Source organism: Budorcas taxicolor, chromosome 19 (genome assembly GCF_023091745.1).
Source record: "Budorcas taxicolor isolate Tak-1 chromosome 19, Takin1.1, whole genome shotgun sequence".
Lineage (NCBI taxonomy): Eukaryota > Metazoa > Chordata > Mammalia > Artiodactyla > Bovidae > Budorcas > Budorcas taxicolor.
In genome coordinates, this window is record NC_068928.1 from 33,576,143 (window position 1) to 33,593,479 (window position 17,337).

The following is a 17,337-nucleotide window of genomic DNA, read 5'->3' on the forward strand; positions in this document are numbered from 1 at the left end:
ATCAGGCTTATATAAAGGATTTGTTTCATTGTGTGTGTGTGATATGGGTCAGAGGTGAAGGTAAGGGGGCACCCAAGAATTCTGTGGAATCACCCAGGCTATTCTCAGCCCCTTTCTCCCCATGTAGTTTAATTTTGACTTGAAAATGCTACAGAAAAGCCATTTGGGGAATTTGATTGGAATTGTGTTGTGTTGTATTTTGTGTTGAATTGTATTGTGTTCAGTGACAGGATCTTTACAGTGTAGAGTGTAGGTTCCTTTCTCCCACACCCTCTCCAGCATTTATGATGTGTAGTCTTTGTGATAGGAGCATTTCAGACTGGCGTGAGGTGATTACCTCATTGTCGTTTTGATTTGCATTTCGCTGATAATTAGCCACGTTGAGCACCTTTTCATGTACCTGTTGGCCACCTGTATGTCTTCTTTGAAACCTCTGTCTTTTATGTGTGCAACCATTGATGTTAAAAGTGATTATTGATGATATACCTGGATTAGTGCCTACCACATTCTTTACTGTTTTCTACTGTTGTCCTTGATCTGCCTTCCTGTTTATCTTCTACTCTTTTTCTACCTTTTGTGGTTTTAATTGACCATTTACTAAGGTTCTATTTTCTTTCCTTTCTTGGCATATCAGTTATACTTCTTTTTTATTTTTTTGAGTGGTTGGTTTGTCTTAGATTTGCAGTATACATGTGTAACTAATCCAAGTCCATTTTGAAATATACCATACCATTCATGAATATTGTGGGTATCTTATAATAACAAAATAACCCTAATTCCTTCCTCCCTGTATCTTTGTTGTCATTAATTACACTTATATATAAGCATACACAAGCATATATATATATACACACACACACATATAGGGCATGGAGGGAAGCACACATAACTGAGTACATCGTTGCTGTTGAACAAACTGTTACCTATTAGATCAGTTAAGAATAATCAAAATGAAAGTTTTCGTTTTACTTTCACTTATTCCTTCTTTGGTGCTCTTCCTTACTATGTGTAGGTTCTGTTTTCTGATCTATATTATTTTTCTTCTAAAGAACTTCGTGCAAGGCAGATCTACTGGCAGCAAGTCCCCTCAATTTTTGCTTGTCTGAGAGTCTTTACTTCTCCTTCATTTTGGAGAATAATTTTGCAGGGTATGAAATCCTAAGTTGGTAGTTTATTTCTCTCAACACCTTAAGTATTAGATTCCACTCTTTCAGTTTGTGAGGTTTCGGAGAAGTCTGTGTAGTTGTATCTTTATTTCTCTGTAGGTGTTTCTCTCCTCTGGCTTCTTTCAGAATTTTTTCTTTATTTTTGATTTTCTAGAATTTGCAAATGACAGTGCCAGTGTGTAGTTGTTTGGGGCATTTACCCTGCTGAGTGTTCTCTGAGCTTCCTGGATCTGGGGCTTGATGACTGACATTAATCTGGGGAAATTCTCATTGTTTCAGATAGTTCCTTCTGTTCCTCTCTCTCTTCTCCTTCTGGAATCACCATTCTGCATGTTACACCTTTTGTAGTTGTCCCACAGACCTTAGATTTTCTGTTCTTTTTTTTTTTCTCCAAGTCTTTATTTTTTGGTTTTCAAGGATTTTGTTGAAATAATCCTCTGGCTCAGAGATCCTTTCCTCAAACATGCCCAGTCTACTAATAAGCCTCACAGAGATGTTCTTCATTCCTGTTACAGTGTTTTTTATTTCTAGCATTTCTTCTTGGTTCTTTCTTAGGATTTCCATCTCTGCTTATATTCCCCATGTGTTCTTGTGTGCTGTCTGCTTTTTCCATCAGAGCCCTTAGTATATTAATCATTTGGAGAAGGAAGTGGCAGCCCACTCCAGTATTCTTGCCAGGGAAATGCCATGGACAGAGGAATCTGGTGGGCCACAGTGCCTATGGTCACAAAGAGTCAGACACGACTGAGAACACACACATGTGATAATCATCATTGTTTTAAATTCCAGGGGAGTCCCAGCATCCCCACTGTGTCTGGTTCTGATGCTCTGCCTCTTCAGAGTGTTTTTTTTTTGCCTTTGATGTGCCTTGTACTTGTGTCTAGATAGCTGCATCTGACTATCGAGGGCTGAGGTGGGGTAGGTAAGCGCTGTCCACAGGCCATTGGAGCTATGGTCGTTAATGATGTGGTGAGGAGGAGGCAACCCTGTTGTTAAGGCTCTGCCTTTCATGGAGCACAGCATCGGACATGACTGAGTGACTTTCACACACTTTAATGGAGCCTGAGCCTTTGGTCTGTGAACTTCAGAGCTATTTCACATTTCTTCTCTTGTCTGAAGTGGGACAGGGTGGCTGGAGGGGGCTGGAGTTGGGGGTTCCCCATCTCCAGGTCACTGAGGCTCTGAGTTCAGCCCCAGTTGGTGAACTCGGGTTAGTACGTGTCCCTTGAGGACTGGCCTTGTTCCACAGAAGCCCCTCCCCCACTCCAGGCAGGAAAGTATCTTTCTCCACATTTACTGTGGCAGTCGGCCTGGGCTCCCAGAGGTCAGTCTGACAGCCCTGTGCTCCTCCTATGACCTTGGCTCCCTGGAGTTTTCAGCTTTCAGAGCTGTCTGCCAGCAAGTTGTCAGTTCTCACTCAGGTGTTCCTGCCCTGGCTCTGGTTTCCACAGTCTTTTCGGTTGATGAGTCCCTTCTCAGTGAAGCCAGTCCTCTCTGTATTTGCCTATTTCTGCAGTCTTGGGGACATCTCTTCGCCCAGGGTCCTCCCGTCTCCTCTAGAGCCAAAAAGAGTCTTCACTTGTCAGGATGGAAGGGTGACTTCCAAGCTCCTTACATGTGAAATCAGGAGCTGAAGGTCTCTGAAGGAAACATTTAAAACATCTGTACAACTTAAACAGTACTAATGTAACACATACCTGAGCATACTCCTGATTTTCTTAACCTTCTTTGTCTGATTTTGCATCTTTTTGTTGTATTGCTCTACTTTTAGGAAACTTTCTTTAATGTTCTCTTATCGATGAAAAGTTAATAAGGACTGTTCTACTTGTTACAGGTCAAAGCACAATTATATTGGGGCGGTACATCAAATGACATGTTGCTAGCTACACAGTCCAGGTCTACATGTAAAAAGCCAGTGGTGGGTGGTTGTGATGACCCCTTACAAGATTAAGAGGGAAGGTTATTTCCTAAGGAGGTCTGGTTAATGCAGGTGCAAAATACCAACTAAAAGGAAGGGAGGAGACCCAAATGAGCAGAGAGAACTTTTGTTTAATTTTCTCTTGCCTTGCCATAAAATATGAATTTTATTTCATTAATCTTCTATTGGATTTTTCACTTATTATGCTCTCATCTTTTCAGTTTTTAGAAGTTCTTTTTATCTCCCTCTCAGTGTTGTTATTCTTATTTCAAGATGCACTGTTTTATCTCTGAATGCACTTAATTATATACATTTTAAAACTTTTCCCTGTAAAATGTTTAGTTCCTCTTTCCCTCCAGTCTGTTTTAGAGTCTAGTTTTCATTTAGATTCTTTCTTTGAATGTTTGGTGATGGTCATGTGCTCATAATTTAGAATTAGCAATTAAGATGTTATTTGAAAGCTTCTTGTGTGGCGGATCTTATGGACAGTGAGTCTACACTGGGTCATCAGCCTGAGTCATTGTCTCAGACAGCTTCCTTTTTGAGGGGCTGCTCAAATCCCTCAAAGACTCAGCCGTTAGGGATGTTCAATTAAATTTCCAAGTTTAAAGTCACTTGAAAGGATTCCCCTCTGGTGGTTATGTTACTGAGCTGATACATGGTTAGGTTCCATCACTTCATTTTATTTTTGATTTCTAGGGATTGTTCTTTTCTTCTTAGTTTTGTTTCACAGTGATATATGATTCCAAACTCAAAGCTACAAAATGAAGAGGTGAACTCCAGCTTCTAACCTGTCCCCTCTGCCCTGTTTTCTCCATTACCCTTGGGCAACTGTTGTCTTTAAAACTGACTTCTTTGTGGCCCTCCCTTTATCCCCTTACCCTGACTTATTTTCCTGTTATACATCTTATCACTCCCTGCTACTGTTAACCCTTTTTCACTATTAGAGTGTAAGCTTCATGAGAGCAGGGGCAAAAATAAATGTATTGATATTCCTCAGTTTCATGTAGGGCCGTTCAAAGGGAGGTCTGTGATTATTTTTTTTCCTTTTTGAGTATTTTGAGGTTACCATAGTTTATTTTAGTTTTTAAAATTTATATTATTAGTCAACACTGCTATTTCACATCAGCACATATGAATTACACCTTTGCAGCCATGTAAAGGTCACACAGGGCAGTGTGATCTGATGGGTGTAGAGGTGGTAAGGGCTGAAAGACCCTGTGTTCTGAGCTGCACTCTGTTCCCATAGATGGGTGATGTCTGAGCATGAAGACTGCCTGTGGCATCTGTGTCCAAGAGGTCCAGCTTCATGACATCTTGTTCAGCCACCCATGCAAGACCCAGGAGAGTGTCATGCAGGAGTGGGGATGCTCCATGCTCTGGACTCGGGGTGCAGGCAGCTGTACTAGAAGGTGACACACATGTTCTTAAGTCACCACACTCTGCAAAGTAGTTCAGTAAAGCCCACGGTGTTTATGGCAAATTGGGGTTAGGAGAACAGCACCCAAAACCTTTGTCAGTGACATGTGAAATGGAACATGGTAAAAACAGTAGCACAGATTTTGCACATATTAAATGGTAGAGAAATACATACTTGTGGCAATAAGCATGACAGTTTACCTTGAAAAAACGTGATGTTGGCAGCCTGTGCGTTCAGCTGGGTGCAGTTCCCTACTAGCTTATTGTTGCAAAATCACAACATAAGCAAATGGTAAATTTGTATTGTGATCAATTGTCTCCTAATAGTCAAGTTGGAACAATAAATACTTTTAAGCAGGTGGTTTAGCAAAACTGACTGTGTTTTTCTTTTTTTCCTTCAGATGATATGCCAGTGGGAACTGCTGGCAGACGTGCTTCTAATGAGTTCTTGGTATTTGGAGGGTATGTTTGCATGTGTTTCACTAAACATTTTTTCATATTTTTTTTGTGTGTGAGTAAAGTTACAGAACTCTATATTCTTGATTCTAAAATTTATTTTGTTTCACAACGGTTTCTTTCCTTAAACATTTTTTAAAATTGTGTTTAAAAAAATATGAGAATTTGCTGTCTTAACCATTTTTCAGTTTGAGTTCAAAAACAGCATTAAGTATATTCACAGTGTTTTACAATAGGTCTCCATATATGGTCTCCACACGGACGATGGTTATACATTATGTTGTTGTATTTAGATCTTTAATCTGTTTTTAGGTGGTTTTTGTATGTGGCATAAGAGAAGGGTCCAGTTTCAATTTTGTTAATTGAAATATATGTTATTTAAATAAAAAAATCTGAAATAAACTAAATTAATTAATTAAATTAAAAAATTGAAATATATGTTATTTAAATAAAAATATTGTTAATATATGGAAAATACAACTGATTTTTCTGTGTGTTGATTTTATATCCTGCAACTCTGCTGAGTTTACTAGTTCTGATGTCTCTTTTTTCCCTTTGCATGTAAAATCTTTAGTTTTCTACATTTAGGATCATGCTGTCTGTGAAGAGATAATTTTATTTCTTCCTTTCCAGTTTGAATGTCTTTTATTTTCTTGCCTAATTGCTCTGGCTTGGAATTCTACAATGAATAGAATTGTTGAGAGAGGCCATTCTTAACTCATCCCTGATCACAGAGGAAAGGCTTTCTGTCTTTCACCATTTAATATGTTGTTAGCTGTGGGCTTTTCATATATACCTTTATTATTGTTGAGGTAATTTCCTTCTATTCCTATTTTATTTAGTAGTTTTTGTCATGAAAGGGTGTTGGATGTTGACAAATGCTTCATCAGTTGTGATGATTGGGTGGTTTTTGTCCTTTGTTCTGTTAATTATGGTGTACTGTAAATCCTGTTTGGTCATTGTGTTTGATCCTTTTGATGTGATCTTGAATTTGGTTTGCTAGTATTTTGTTGAGGATTTTCACTTCAAATTTCATCAGGGATATTCTGTAGTTTTCTTTTCCTATAATGTCTGTGTCTGGCTTTTGTACTAGGATAATGCTGAACTCATGGGATGAGTTTGGAAGTGTTCTCGCCTCTTCAATTTTTGGAAGAGTTTGAGTGTTGTGTGGTAAGTGTTTAACTGATAGAATCCACCAGTGAAGCCATATGGTCCTAGATTTTTCTCTTTTGGGAGGTTTTCAGTTAGTGGTTCAGTCTCGTTACTAGTAATAGGTCTCCAGGTTATCTTTCTTCGTGATCCAGTCTTGGTAGGTTGTGTATTTATAGGATTTATCTGTATATTCAAAGTGGCATTATTTATGACCTTTCTTATATTTACGATTTTGAGTCTTTTCTCATTTATCCTTAGTTAATATCACCAAGGGTTTATCAGTTTCATTGATTTTTTATTTAAATAACTAAATATATCATCTCTTTATCTCTAATATTGTAACTGGGCAAAAGTGGGAGATTTTTGGGCTTTTTCAGAATTAAGGAAAGGCAAAAGAATGAAATTACTCATTCTTTCTTAAGGCCTAGTGTCACCCCCGATGTTTTAAGATATGTTGTAGATTGAATTGAAAGTCATGTTAAGGACATGCCATATCTGAGTTTGTGAAAAGCAAGGAAAGAAACCAGCTGTGCTGCACAGTGTGGATCTCACATGAGTTGTGTGCTGGAGTCACACAGTATGTTTTAGTCTTCATCAAAGTCCCAGTTCCTGAGAACGCTTACTACACTCATAACTTTTGTAAACATTCCAGGCATCTTTGCTCTTGAATTTCCTGTTCTTTTACCCAGCATAGTTTCCTAGAAGTATTTTTCCTCTTGATCACATAAGGAATAAGTCACAGGATGTAAGCAGATGAAGCTGCATTGTGCCGGCCGTGGGCCCTTCCTGTTGCTGTAGAGGGGTGTGTAGCCCCTTCTTGTTGCAAGTCTTCCTCCTCAGTGTGTGCGTGCAAACCAGGAGACTTCTTGAAATGACAGATGTGATGTTTTTGGCTATATATGTGTATTTAAGATCATTTCTTATTCACATTCAGATGTGATCACTTGGCTTCTTCTAGAACTTTCTCTCAGTATCACCAGTGGGTCAAGTGAAAGGAGAGTGGTTTCACTGGATTTCTTTCCTTTTCCATGACTCGTGTCTGCAGGCAGTGCCAGCCCTCCGTGTCCCCGCACAGCGCAGCTGCCCCCATTCCCGTCCCCACACAGGTGAGGAACTACCAGCGCATAGAGCAGAACCTCACCTCCACTGCTGGCTCCAGCACAAATCTACATGGCTCTCCACGGTAGGTGGGCACTCGCCCCTTTCCCAGTTTCTCTACCTGTCTTTTAAAGTCCTTGTTGTTATTGAAGTTTTGTTGCTTTCCATAGCTGACTACTCTCTTACATGGATGTGTGCTGGAGGTGTACAAAATTGAATAATCATGAATGATTTTGTAGTGGATCCATTTAAATGATGTTTAAGCTTGGCCGGCTAATTCATATAGTGTGATACAGTGCTAGTGGTAAAGAACCCACCTGCCAATGCAGGGGGAAAAGGAAATGGCAACCCACTCCAGTACTCTTGCCTAGAGAATTCTGTGGACAGAGGAGCCTGCTGGGCTGCTGTCCATGGGGTCACACAGAGTCAGACACAACTGAAGTGACTTAGCATGCATACATGCATTGGAGAAGGAAATGGCAACCCACTCCAGTATTCTTGCCTGGAGAATCCCAGGGACAGAGGAGCCTGGTGGGCTGCTGTCTATGGGGTTGCACAGAGTCAGACACGACTGAAGTGACTTAGCAGCAGCAGCAGCCAATGCAGGAGACTCAAAAGATGTGGGTTTGATCCCTGGTCAGGAAGATCCCCTGGAGAAGGGCATAGCAACCCACTGTAGTATTCTTGCCTGGAAAATCACATGGACAGAGGACCCTGGCTGGCTACAGTACTTGGGGTCACAAAAGCTACTGAAATGACTTAGCATGCATGCATACATGCATGATACATTCATATTTGAATTAAGGAACTCTGGAAGGATACATTAGAAATGAACATAGCAGTAACCTTTTGAGTAGGACTGAGGAAGTGTTGGAAATTAAGTAGAGGAATCCAAGGTGCGAGGGAGACCTTACTCTGTAGTTTCACACACTTGATGTCTGTTCCATACAACTTGCTCCATACTTTAAAAAATCTACTGCATGGCATACTGTTTGGAAGCTTTAGGAAAAAAAGACGGAAATAAAGTCCTGGAAGCTGCCAGCCAGGGAGTAATTGTATTTCTCCCCAGATCTGCAGTGGTACGAAGGTCTAACACCAGCCCTCTGGGCTTCCTCCGTCCGGGATCTTGCTCCCCAGCGCCGGCAGATGCGGTTCCGGCCATAGGACGAAGACTCTCCACTGGCTCTTCCAGGCCTTACTCACCTTCCCCTCTGGGTAAGGAGAATACGTGGCAGTTGTTTCCCTCCTTTTTGATGATGACACCTGTGACACGACCCTCCCTTAGGAGCCCAGCTCTTGGTGGCCTTGAGTCCCAGCTGATAAGGAGCCATGTCCCTCCCTCCAACCTTCCACTGCTCCGAGTCCTTCTTGAGGGTCTGTAAATCCATTCAGAGCACTGTTGGAAATATGATAGTATCCATGGGTCTTATGGATAAAAAGCATCTCTAAATACAAAATCAGATACCCTATAATGCCTGCCCTGCTTTGGCGCTAGGATTTAAGAGGGTTACAAGGCAGTGGTGTACATAACTGTGCCAGGCTGTGTCCACCAGAGGCCCCCTTTTGCTCCTCCTACCTCTCCTGGTCACCATGTACAGCAGCAGGGGGAGCTCGGAAACCACCCCCATGGCACCCTGGGAGGCCACAGAACAGCAAATCTCAACCCAACAGAAAGACCCCAAACCACATTTTCAGGAAAACTGAGAGACAGAGAAAATATTCCAACTTGAGAACACACATCGGAGAGGCCAGAGCAACTGAGATTGCAGTCTGAGAGAGACAGCCACTTAGCAGAAATGTGGGGGGAGCAGGACAGGGAGGGCCAGCATACACAGACACTTCCAAGAGGAGGGCCGGCACTCCCCATCACAGCTGCCGGAGGAAACTGAGAGGGCAGGGGGAGACGCCTCAGCAGAGGGAGAGCGAGAGACTACGGCAGCGCCCAGGGGCCCCAGTCACAGAACACAACCCCAGTGACACTTTGTCAATAGATTACCTCACCACTTGCCCTGTTGCAGTGGTTTTGAAAGTATTTTTAGCTGAAAAATATTCTTCAAACAAAACCGTGGACCTTCCTCATCCCCTCTGTAACCCTTAGGCTCTCCTGGTTCTAGGGGCAAGGCCCAGCCGCACTTAAGTCAGTGCCTCTTCTTTTTGGTGGACACGTGTCTCTCGTCTACTGAAGCTCCCTGAAGCCTTCCCCAGCTCTCCCTCTGGTTAGTTTGGCTCCCCAGAGGTAGATGCAGAGAACGTTCTAGAGAGCGCCTGGGAAGACCCTGCTGGAGATCAGGGAGGAAGCAGGGGCGGCAGGTGCCCTTCAGACCACCTATCGGCCTGATCCCCAAGGGTGAGGGAGGGAGGAGGAGTGGGCAGGAGTTCTGATGGTAGTGAGTCCTGAGAAGATGTCACCCGGGCTGAAGGAGCCTCCCCAGGCACCATGCCATCCAGATCTGTGACCCATGCAGTCACAGTTGGGACAGCATGAGAGTGACCTTGGCAGGAACATGGTGGGTAGAGGGCCAGCCACTGGGCCCCAGCAGCTCCATGGGCTGGACGCTTGGGACCAGCTTTTCACATTCTCTGTCATGAAGGCATGCCCTGTGGCATCGAGGGTGTGCCTGGCTCTCTCCCCAGACTCTGCTCTCCAGGCAGGCTCTGTAGGGCTCGATTCTCAGTGAGCCCAGTACCCAGCATGTGGGCCACTTAGCATGCCCAAGCTGAACTACATCTTTGCTAATTAAATTCTGTCAGCTGTAATATACAGCATGTGCACCTGTTGCCTGTTCCATCCTTTACTCGTTCTGAGCCATTTCTCCATCCTTTCCCCTTTCCTTCTCTCAGTGGGCACCATTCCTGAGCAGTTCCGTCAGTGCTGCTGCGGGCATCTTCAGGGCCACGAATCCAGGAGTAGGAACTCGTCAGGTAGGCGATGTCCACACAGTGTTCATAGTTTAAGTCCCGTCGTGAGTGAATTCAAGTTAGATTTTTCCAGTCTTAGCAAACCAATAGAATTTATATGAGGTATTTTCTGTGCTGTCCTCTCTTGGTCTAATGTCCTCTAGTGCATCATTGCTGATTGGTTGTCTCCTGGGTATATGATTCTTTCATGAAGTCAAGTCTTAGGAATTAATGACTTGGCTAAATTCTGGTTGTCATACAGACAATGAAAATCAATCTAGAAAATGAAATTTCATTACTTTGATTAATATTGGTTTTAATAAGAGCTACCAGTTAGCATCATATAAAAAAGAAATGTGGGTGTTTATTTGCTTTATTATATAAAATATATATGTCTGAAAAGATATGTGTAAATCACACTCTGATAAATCAAATCTTACACGTGCATTTGAGGCACTGGGCAGTTAAAGGAATGCTCCATTACTTAGAAAAGAACTCTTTTCTTGGTTTAGTGTTGCAGATTTTATGTTCCCTTAAAAAGAATACATTTGAATCAGTTCTAGTGAGGTGGAGGAAACTGGAGCCAATTATACAGTGAAGTAAGCCAGAAAGAAAAACACCAATACAGTATACTAACACATATATATGGAATTTAGAAAGATGGTAACAGTAACCCTGTATGCGAGACAGCAGAAGAGACACAGATGTATAGAACAGTCTTTGGACTCTGTGGGAGAGGGAGAGGGTGGGATGATTTGGGAGAATGGCATTGAAACATGTATAATATCATATAAGAAACGAATCGCCAGTCTAGGTTCGATGCAGGATATAGGATGCTTGGGGCTGGTGCACTGGGATGACCCAGAGGGATGGTATGGGGAGGGAGGTGGGAGGGGGGGGTTCAGGATTGGGAATACATGTACACCCGTGGCATATTCATGTTGATGTATGGCAAAACCAATACAGTATTGTAAAGTAAAAAAAAAATAGAGCTCAAATAACTTTCTCCAGATCATAACATTTTGTCACTGTTTATTGGTACATATGTATATGTCTACACACATGTATGGCAGAATGCAGGTCTGAAAACTAAAATACTAGATTTAGGATGAGATTAAGCTAAGAGTGGTCAGCAGCAGTATCTCATATTTACTGGTGTCTGTTTTGGGGAAGATAATGGTTATCTGCCACCAAGAAGGTTTGTATGTCTTCAGTGTTGTTGGTGGTGGTTTGGCTTGCAAGAAGCTCCAAGGAATTTGTAACTGGAGCTCCCGGCTTATGGATGTTAGGTCAGTAGCAGCAAGGTTGGGAGGGGAGTTCCCAGGTCATAGCCAACCATTCTTCGAGACCTGTCTCCCAGTGTTCCCCTCAGAGGCAGGAAGTCTGTCTATGAGTATTCTCTTTGTAGAGAAGATGGATATTTTAGGTTTCAAATGAATTTCATGAAACTGACAAATATCCATATGCTTGTTATTTTTAGACAAAAAAACAATCCAGGAAAAGTATATTATCTTTCTAATTTTCTTGCCAACATTCTTTTCTTGAATAAGGAGTTTTTTTATAGGTTAGCTTGAGTTTCTTTTAGTTGCTACATGAGAAGAGAGAATAGTTTCATTGATAAGACACATGTGTGTCTTCACATAAAGAGTAGAAACCATCTTGTTCAGTGTAGATTTGTGTTGTCTGCATTAGCTTTAGCCATTTACTCTTTAATTTTCTTCGTTGGTGATTAGACATTACATTAATTGAGTTATGTGCTTGCTATTGATAAAAACAGCTGTTAGTCATTAACTTCTGTCTCCTGGGACACCAACAGCAATGCCCTTGTCACTGTTTTGTAAAGGAGCCAAAAAATTGTGTCTTGCCAGGTAAACAAATTTTAGAATATCTCATGGAAAACAAGACATTCGTTAGAATTCTCATTTGAGAGGTGTCTTCTTGACTCCCCGTTTCTGCTCTGTGCTTGTTCTGTTTGGGTTAACGTTGCCTCTGTGTCCTTGGCAGGTTCTCCCGTACCGCAGGCCCAGTCACCACAGCCTGTCCTGTTGGGCGCTAGACTGCAGAGCGCCCCCACCCTCACCGACATCTACCAGAACAAGCAGAAGCTCAGAAAACAGCACTCTGACCCCGTGTGCCCATCCCAGGCCGGGGCTGGCTACAGCTGCTCCCCTCAGCCCAGCCGGCCTGGCAGTCTTGGGACCTCCCCGCCCAAGCACACCGGGTCCTCCCCGCGGAGCTCAGACTGGTTCTTCAGAACTCCGTTACCAACCATCATTGGCTCTCCTACTAAGGTGTGTTTATTCAGCCCTTATGTAGATGTTATGACTTTGCTAAATGAACATTTCTTAACTGGGGCACTGTGTTCTGGATGGTCAGTTGGATCCAGTAGCAGACCACAAGAGAAATTAAAATAGGGAAGTTGATTACTCCCAGGTCCCAGGAGAAGCACCCAGGGGCCACACAGGGAGGTTGAGTCAGAGCTCAGACAAAGACAGGGCCTGAGCATACGCCGCTATTACGTCTGCGGGTAGCATGCTGTGGGGTTCTGGCCTAAGGCTGGATGGGTCATTCCAAACCAAAGAGCAGGGTCTGGTAAGTTCTATGAAGGTCTTGTCTTAAGGGGTGCATAGTGGGAGGGCCCCAGGAGACGGGAAGATCACCAGGCCTGTCAGGGAAGTCTGATCCGGAACTTACTCACTCTTGACTCTGTGGGCTGCTGTCTAGGGCGTGCGCTTGTACAGGGAGCTAGTGTCAATGGAAGGTCCCTGCAGTCGGCTTAGCAGTAGCTTAACTGAGCTCTCAGGAGTAGAAAGCTAGGTCATGAGCTAGTCTAACAGATACTTGTGGAAAGCATTCAGGGGGAGAACAACTACAGTTAACCAGCACCTGCTGTGTGCCAGGCAGAGTGTAAGTCCTTTACTTGCTGCATGCTTTACATTCATTATCCTGTTTACCCTGAAGAAAGGAAGCAGGCTTAGCGTAAATGAACTGGTCAGGGTCGCAGAGACTGGATGTAGAGGAGCCAGATTTGAATCCAGGCCCTCCACAGTCTGGGGTCTCTGCTCCAGCCTCTGCACCACGAGCCTGGCGACTCTGAATGGAATTACTCCATATGTTGGAGTAATTCACGTATGTGTTTTTCTTTAGACCACGGCTCCTTTCAAAATTCCCAAAACGCAAGCATCTTCCAACCTGCTCGCCTTAGCCACTCGTCACGGGCCTTCCGAGGGGCAGCCGAAAGACGGGAACAACCCAAGGAAATGCACTCACTGTGTCCTGGTACAAGGAGGGGAGAGGCAGAAGTCCGAGCATCAGGTCAAGGCAGCATTTGGCAGGTAAACAAGGCCGTTTCCTTCCAGCCTCAAACTTGAAGACTGTAGCAGTGCCTCTGTTTCTACCATAAAACAACCGGACCAAACTAGCAGCTTCTCTATGCCAGTGGTTAGTGATACTGTGTACAGTTAGTCACTCTGTGTAAATGTAGCATCTCAGAAAACCAGGATGCTTCCTGCACCTGTGTGAATCATAGCTCATCCTAAGTTTCCTGAGGGATCTGTTTCTACCTTCTGTTTTTCTGGTTATGAAGTTAATCTCTGCCTTGAATTGTTTGGTCTCTATTTTTGTCTCCTTGTTCTTTGACTTCCCATTAACCCTTTTATGGCTTGGCTTAAGTCACCCTTGTTATTGATATGTCTGGATTTTTTAAAAGTATACATTTACATTATTATTTTTCTTTTTAGGTCCGTCAGTACTGGGAAATTATCAGATCAACAAGTAAGAACACCTTTTGGTGGACATCAGGGCAGCACAGACAGTTTAAATACAGAACGACCAATGGATACAGGTGAGAAAAATCTGGTTTCCTTTAGGCACATGATTTCTTAGTTTCCTCTTGCTGCTGTGACAGATTACCACAAGTATATTAGTTTACGGTTCTCAAGGTCTCACTGGGCTGAAGTTAGGGTGTGGGCAGGGCTGTGTTCACTCGGGAAGCTCTGGGGAGACTGTATTCCTTGCCTTTCCAGCTTCTAGGGCTCACCTGCTCCCCTTGGCTCACCTGCTCCCCTTCCATCTGGAAAGCCAGCCGTGGCCAGTCTAGACTCAGACCTTCTGCTTGCTTGTTAGCCATTTGAAGGCCCCTTGTGATTGCATTGGACCCACTGGATAATCTCTTTAAGGCCAGCTGATTAGCAACCCTAGTTCCATCTGCAACTGTAATTCCTCTTTGCCATGTAATGTAGGTATTTGCAGGTTCCCAGGGGCAGAATGTGAGCGTCTCTGGCTTGGCTGTGGGGGTAACATTCTGCCTGTCTACTCCTATTGATTGTTCATGAACCTGCTGACCCATGTCTCTTCATCCAGCCTCTGTCATGTCATCTCATCTGATTTCTTAGGAGCCTGCCAAGACAGCGACTTGTGCAGTGTCTGGATGATAAGCAACCCGTGAGTTAGAAGGAGTTCTGACCAAGATTGTTTTTTATCAGTAGGATAACACTGGCCAAAGTTACCTTAAACACATACGTGTTCTTCAGCATTTCTTATGTAGCTGGCCGATCCTATAGAGAGCCATGGGTCACTGAGATCCCTGGCTCTTTCAGTTGTTCCAGAGACATTTATGTCCATGGACCCACACCAAGATTACTTTGGGCTGCTTGTCAAAAAAATGAAATCAAAGGGCTGGTCCATGCCCTAAACCAGACTTGTTCAATTGAGTTTTCTGGAAATGGATTTTAGGAATCTGTGTCTCTAGCAAACTCCCCATGTGATTATTATGCACACTTAAATTTGAGAATCACTGTTGTAACCTTTGTTCTTATTTTCTCTATAATTCTTTTATTGACTCTCCCATGACTCTCCAAAGCAGGGAATGTCTAGACCAGTAAATATCTTGAGTGTGGTTTGCAGTTTCTGTACAATAGGACTTCACTTTTCACTCCACTCTCATCTGGCATGGTTTCTAAAGAGGAGTCTGATGTAAGTCTTACCCTTGTTCATCTGATGTAATAGATGAGATGTTCTCTCCCCACCCCACCCCCCTGCACCCCCTCACACAGTTTGACTTTTTTCAGGAATTTTTGTTTGATTCTCTGCTGTTTGAATATGAAGTGCCTAGGTATAGATTTTTTTTTTTTTAATTCTAACCACTTGGTGTTCTTGAGGCTTCCTGGATCTGTGGTTTGATTCTGCATTTGTTTGGGAAATTACTTGGTCTTTACTATTGATACTTCAAGTATTTCTTTCGTTTCTTTCTTTCTCCTTCTGATATTCCCATTGCATATATATTATTCCTTTGTGGTTGTCCCACAGTTCTTGGACATTCTGGGGGTTTTGTTTTTGGTTCTTCTTTCTCTTTGCTTTCCAGTTTTGGAAGTTCCTACTGACATACCTTCAGGCTAGCTAATTCTTTTCTCCACCATGTCTTGTCTGTTGATGAGCTCATCAGATAACATTACTCATTTCTCTTCCCTGCCACGTCCTGTCTGTTGATGAGCTTGCCTTTTAATTTTTTGTTGAAAGCCAGACATGATATACTAGATATAAAGAATCAAGTCAAATAGTATGAGGTCTTTTTTTTTTTTTGCCACGAGTGAGGCTGTGTGTAGGGTTTGCTGTAGCTCTAGGTAGCAGGGTAAACTTTTCTCTGGAGTCTTTGCTTTTGTCTCCCTTTTCTTGGAGTCTCCCTAGATACTCCTATCTCATGCCTAACTCTGCATTTTCTTCTAAGAAATTATAAGCTATAAGACAGCTTAGCTCTTAAGTTTCTCCACATCCTCACCACCATTTGTTATTTGTGGTTTTTTGAGGATGACCGTCCTGACAGGTATGAGGTGGTGTCTCACTGTGATTTTTCCTTGCATTTCCCTGATGATTAGTGATGTTGAACATCTTTTCATGTACCTATTGACCATATTTTTTTGAAAAGTAACTTCTCAGGTCCTCTGCCCATTTTTTAATCAGGTTTTTTTCCTTACATTTTTATTTTCAGTTCTTAGTTTCCACATTTTGAAATTATTCTCAGCTGTGACTGCAGTTCACATATTTTAGAAGTGCACAGAAAACTGACTTCTAGGCTTTGGTGACAGGAAGATTCACAGCTGTGAAGAGATTGCTGTAAAATATTTTTCATGGAGCTCTAAATTGAATTCTCTGTTTTTAAGAGTAATAAATGCTTATTGTAAAAAAACAAAAATCTAATGTAACAGTGAAGTCTCCCTGTAACCCTGCCCTCTGGAAAATAGCACACGTGGTGAACTTCTTCTTTCAGCCCCTGCAGGAGCCTGTGGTGTTGCCCTGGCCCCCCCTATAGGAGCAGCAGCAAGTTCTAGGGTTGTGATGTTCACAGTGGGGTCTCCCCCACACAGGGCCGCAGCCACCACGTGTGCCCACATGGGCCTTCGGATAAGAACCACCTCAGGTGAGGATTGACTTAGTTCTGCCTTGGGCTCTTGTTTGGGGTGCAAGTTCTGAAAATGCCTTCATGGTGTGATATAATTTCCAGTGACGTGGAGATAACAATCTTCTTTACCTTAAAGGGTTATAAAAAGTAAATGAGGGGACTTCCCTGGTGGCCCAGTGGTTCAGACTCCACCGTCCACTCTAGAGAGCACCAGTTCCATCCCTGGTCAGGGACCTAAGGTCCCTCATACCACGCAGAGCGGCCGAAGAAAAGAGAGAAAGAAAATACCTATTAACTATACCTATTATACCTATTAACTAAGCCAACATTTAAATAGTATAACCCAGTGCTGTGGAGGCTTACTGGGAACTGTGTGCTCACTTTTGGCTGCTTTAGAAAACAGCATGATGATTCTTAGAGCTGTAGAAGCGTATATAGTAATATTTGACTTGTGATAACTGCATTCTGTTTATAAGACCACTCACAGCAAAATGGTCTTATAAAGTATTTATCACACATAAATAACTCACAAGAAGGCGAGATCTCATCACAATGTTGTTTGTGGTATTAGAAATCAGGACTGGTGTAAGTGCCTCCAGACCAGCACTCAGGTAGAGTTTTAGTGATGTACCACCTATGGCTGAGTTTTCTCACCTGAGGACTGTGGTGCAGCAGGGGAGAAAAGCGTATGCTGCTGCTAAGTCACTTCAGTCGTGTCCGACTCTGTGCAATCCCATAGACGGCAGCCCACCAGGCTCCCCCGTCCCTGGGATTCTCCAGGCAAGTACACTGGAGTGGGTTGCCATTTCCTTCTCCAATGCATAAAAGTGAAA

The 17,337-nt window shown here is 43.0% G+C and overlaps 1 protein-coding gene across 5 annotated transcripts in view; it reads left to right on the forward strand.

Moving 5' to 3' along the window:
* ULK2 (unc-51 like autophagy activating kinase 2) overlaps positions 1 to 17,337 on the forward strand; it is a 59,739-nt gene that overhangs the window by 29,183 nt on the left and 13,219 nt on the right. For 4 of the 5 annotated variants that reach the window (XM_052657215.1, XM_052657213.1, XM_052657214.1 and 1 more), the window contains 8 exons: positions 4,905 to 4,965; positions 7,157 to 7,294; positions 8,279 to 8,424; positions 10,051 to 10,131; positions 12,112 to 12,398; positions 13,255 to 13,442; positions 13,848 to 13,951; positions 16,373 to 16,522. In XM_052657215.1, coding sequence (XP_052513175.1) covers positions 4,905 to 4,965; positions 7,157 to 7,294; positions 8,279 to 8,424; positions 10,051 to 10,131; positions 12,112 to 12,398; positions 13,255 to 13,442; positions 13,848 to 13,951; positions 16,373 to 16,522 — 1,155 coding nt within the window. The remainder of the gene's footprint in view (positions 1 to 4,904; positions 4,966 to 7,156; positions 7,295 to 8,278; positions 8,425 to 10,050; positions 10,132 to 12,111; positions 12,399 to 13,254; positions 13,443 to 13,847; positions 13,952 to 16,372; positions 16,523 to 17,337) is intronic. The other variant, XM_052657216.1, reaches the window with a different exon arrangement.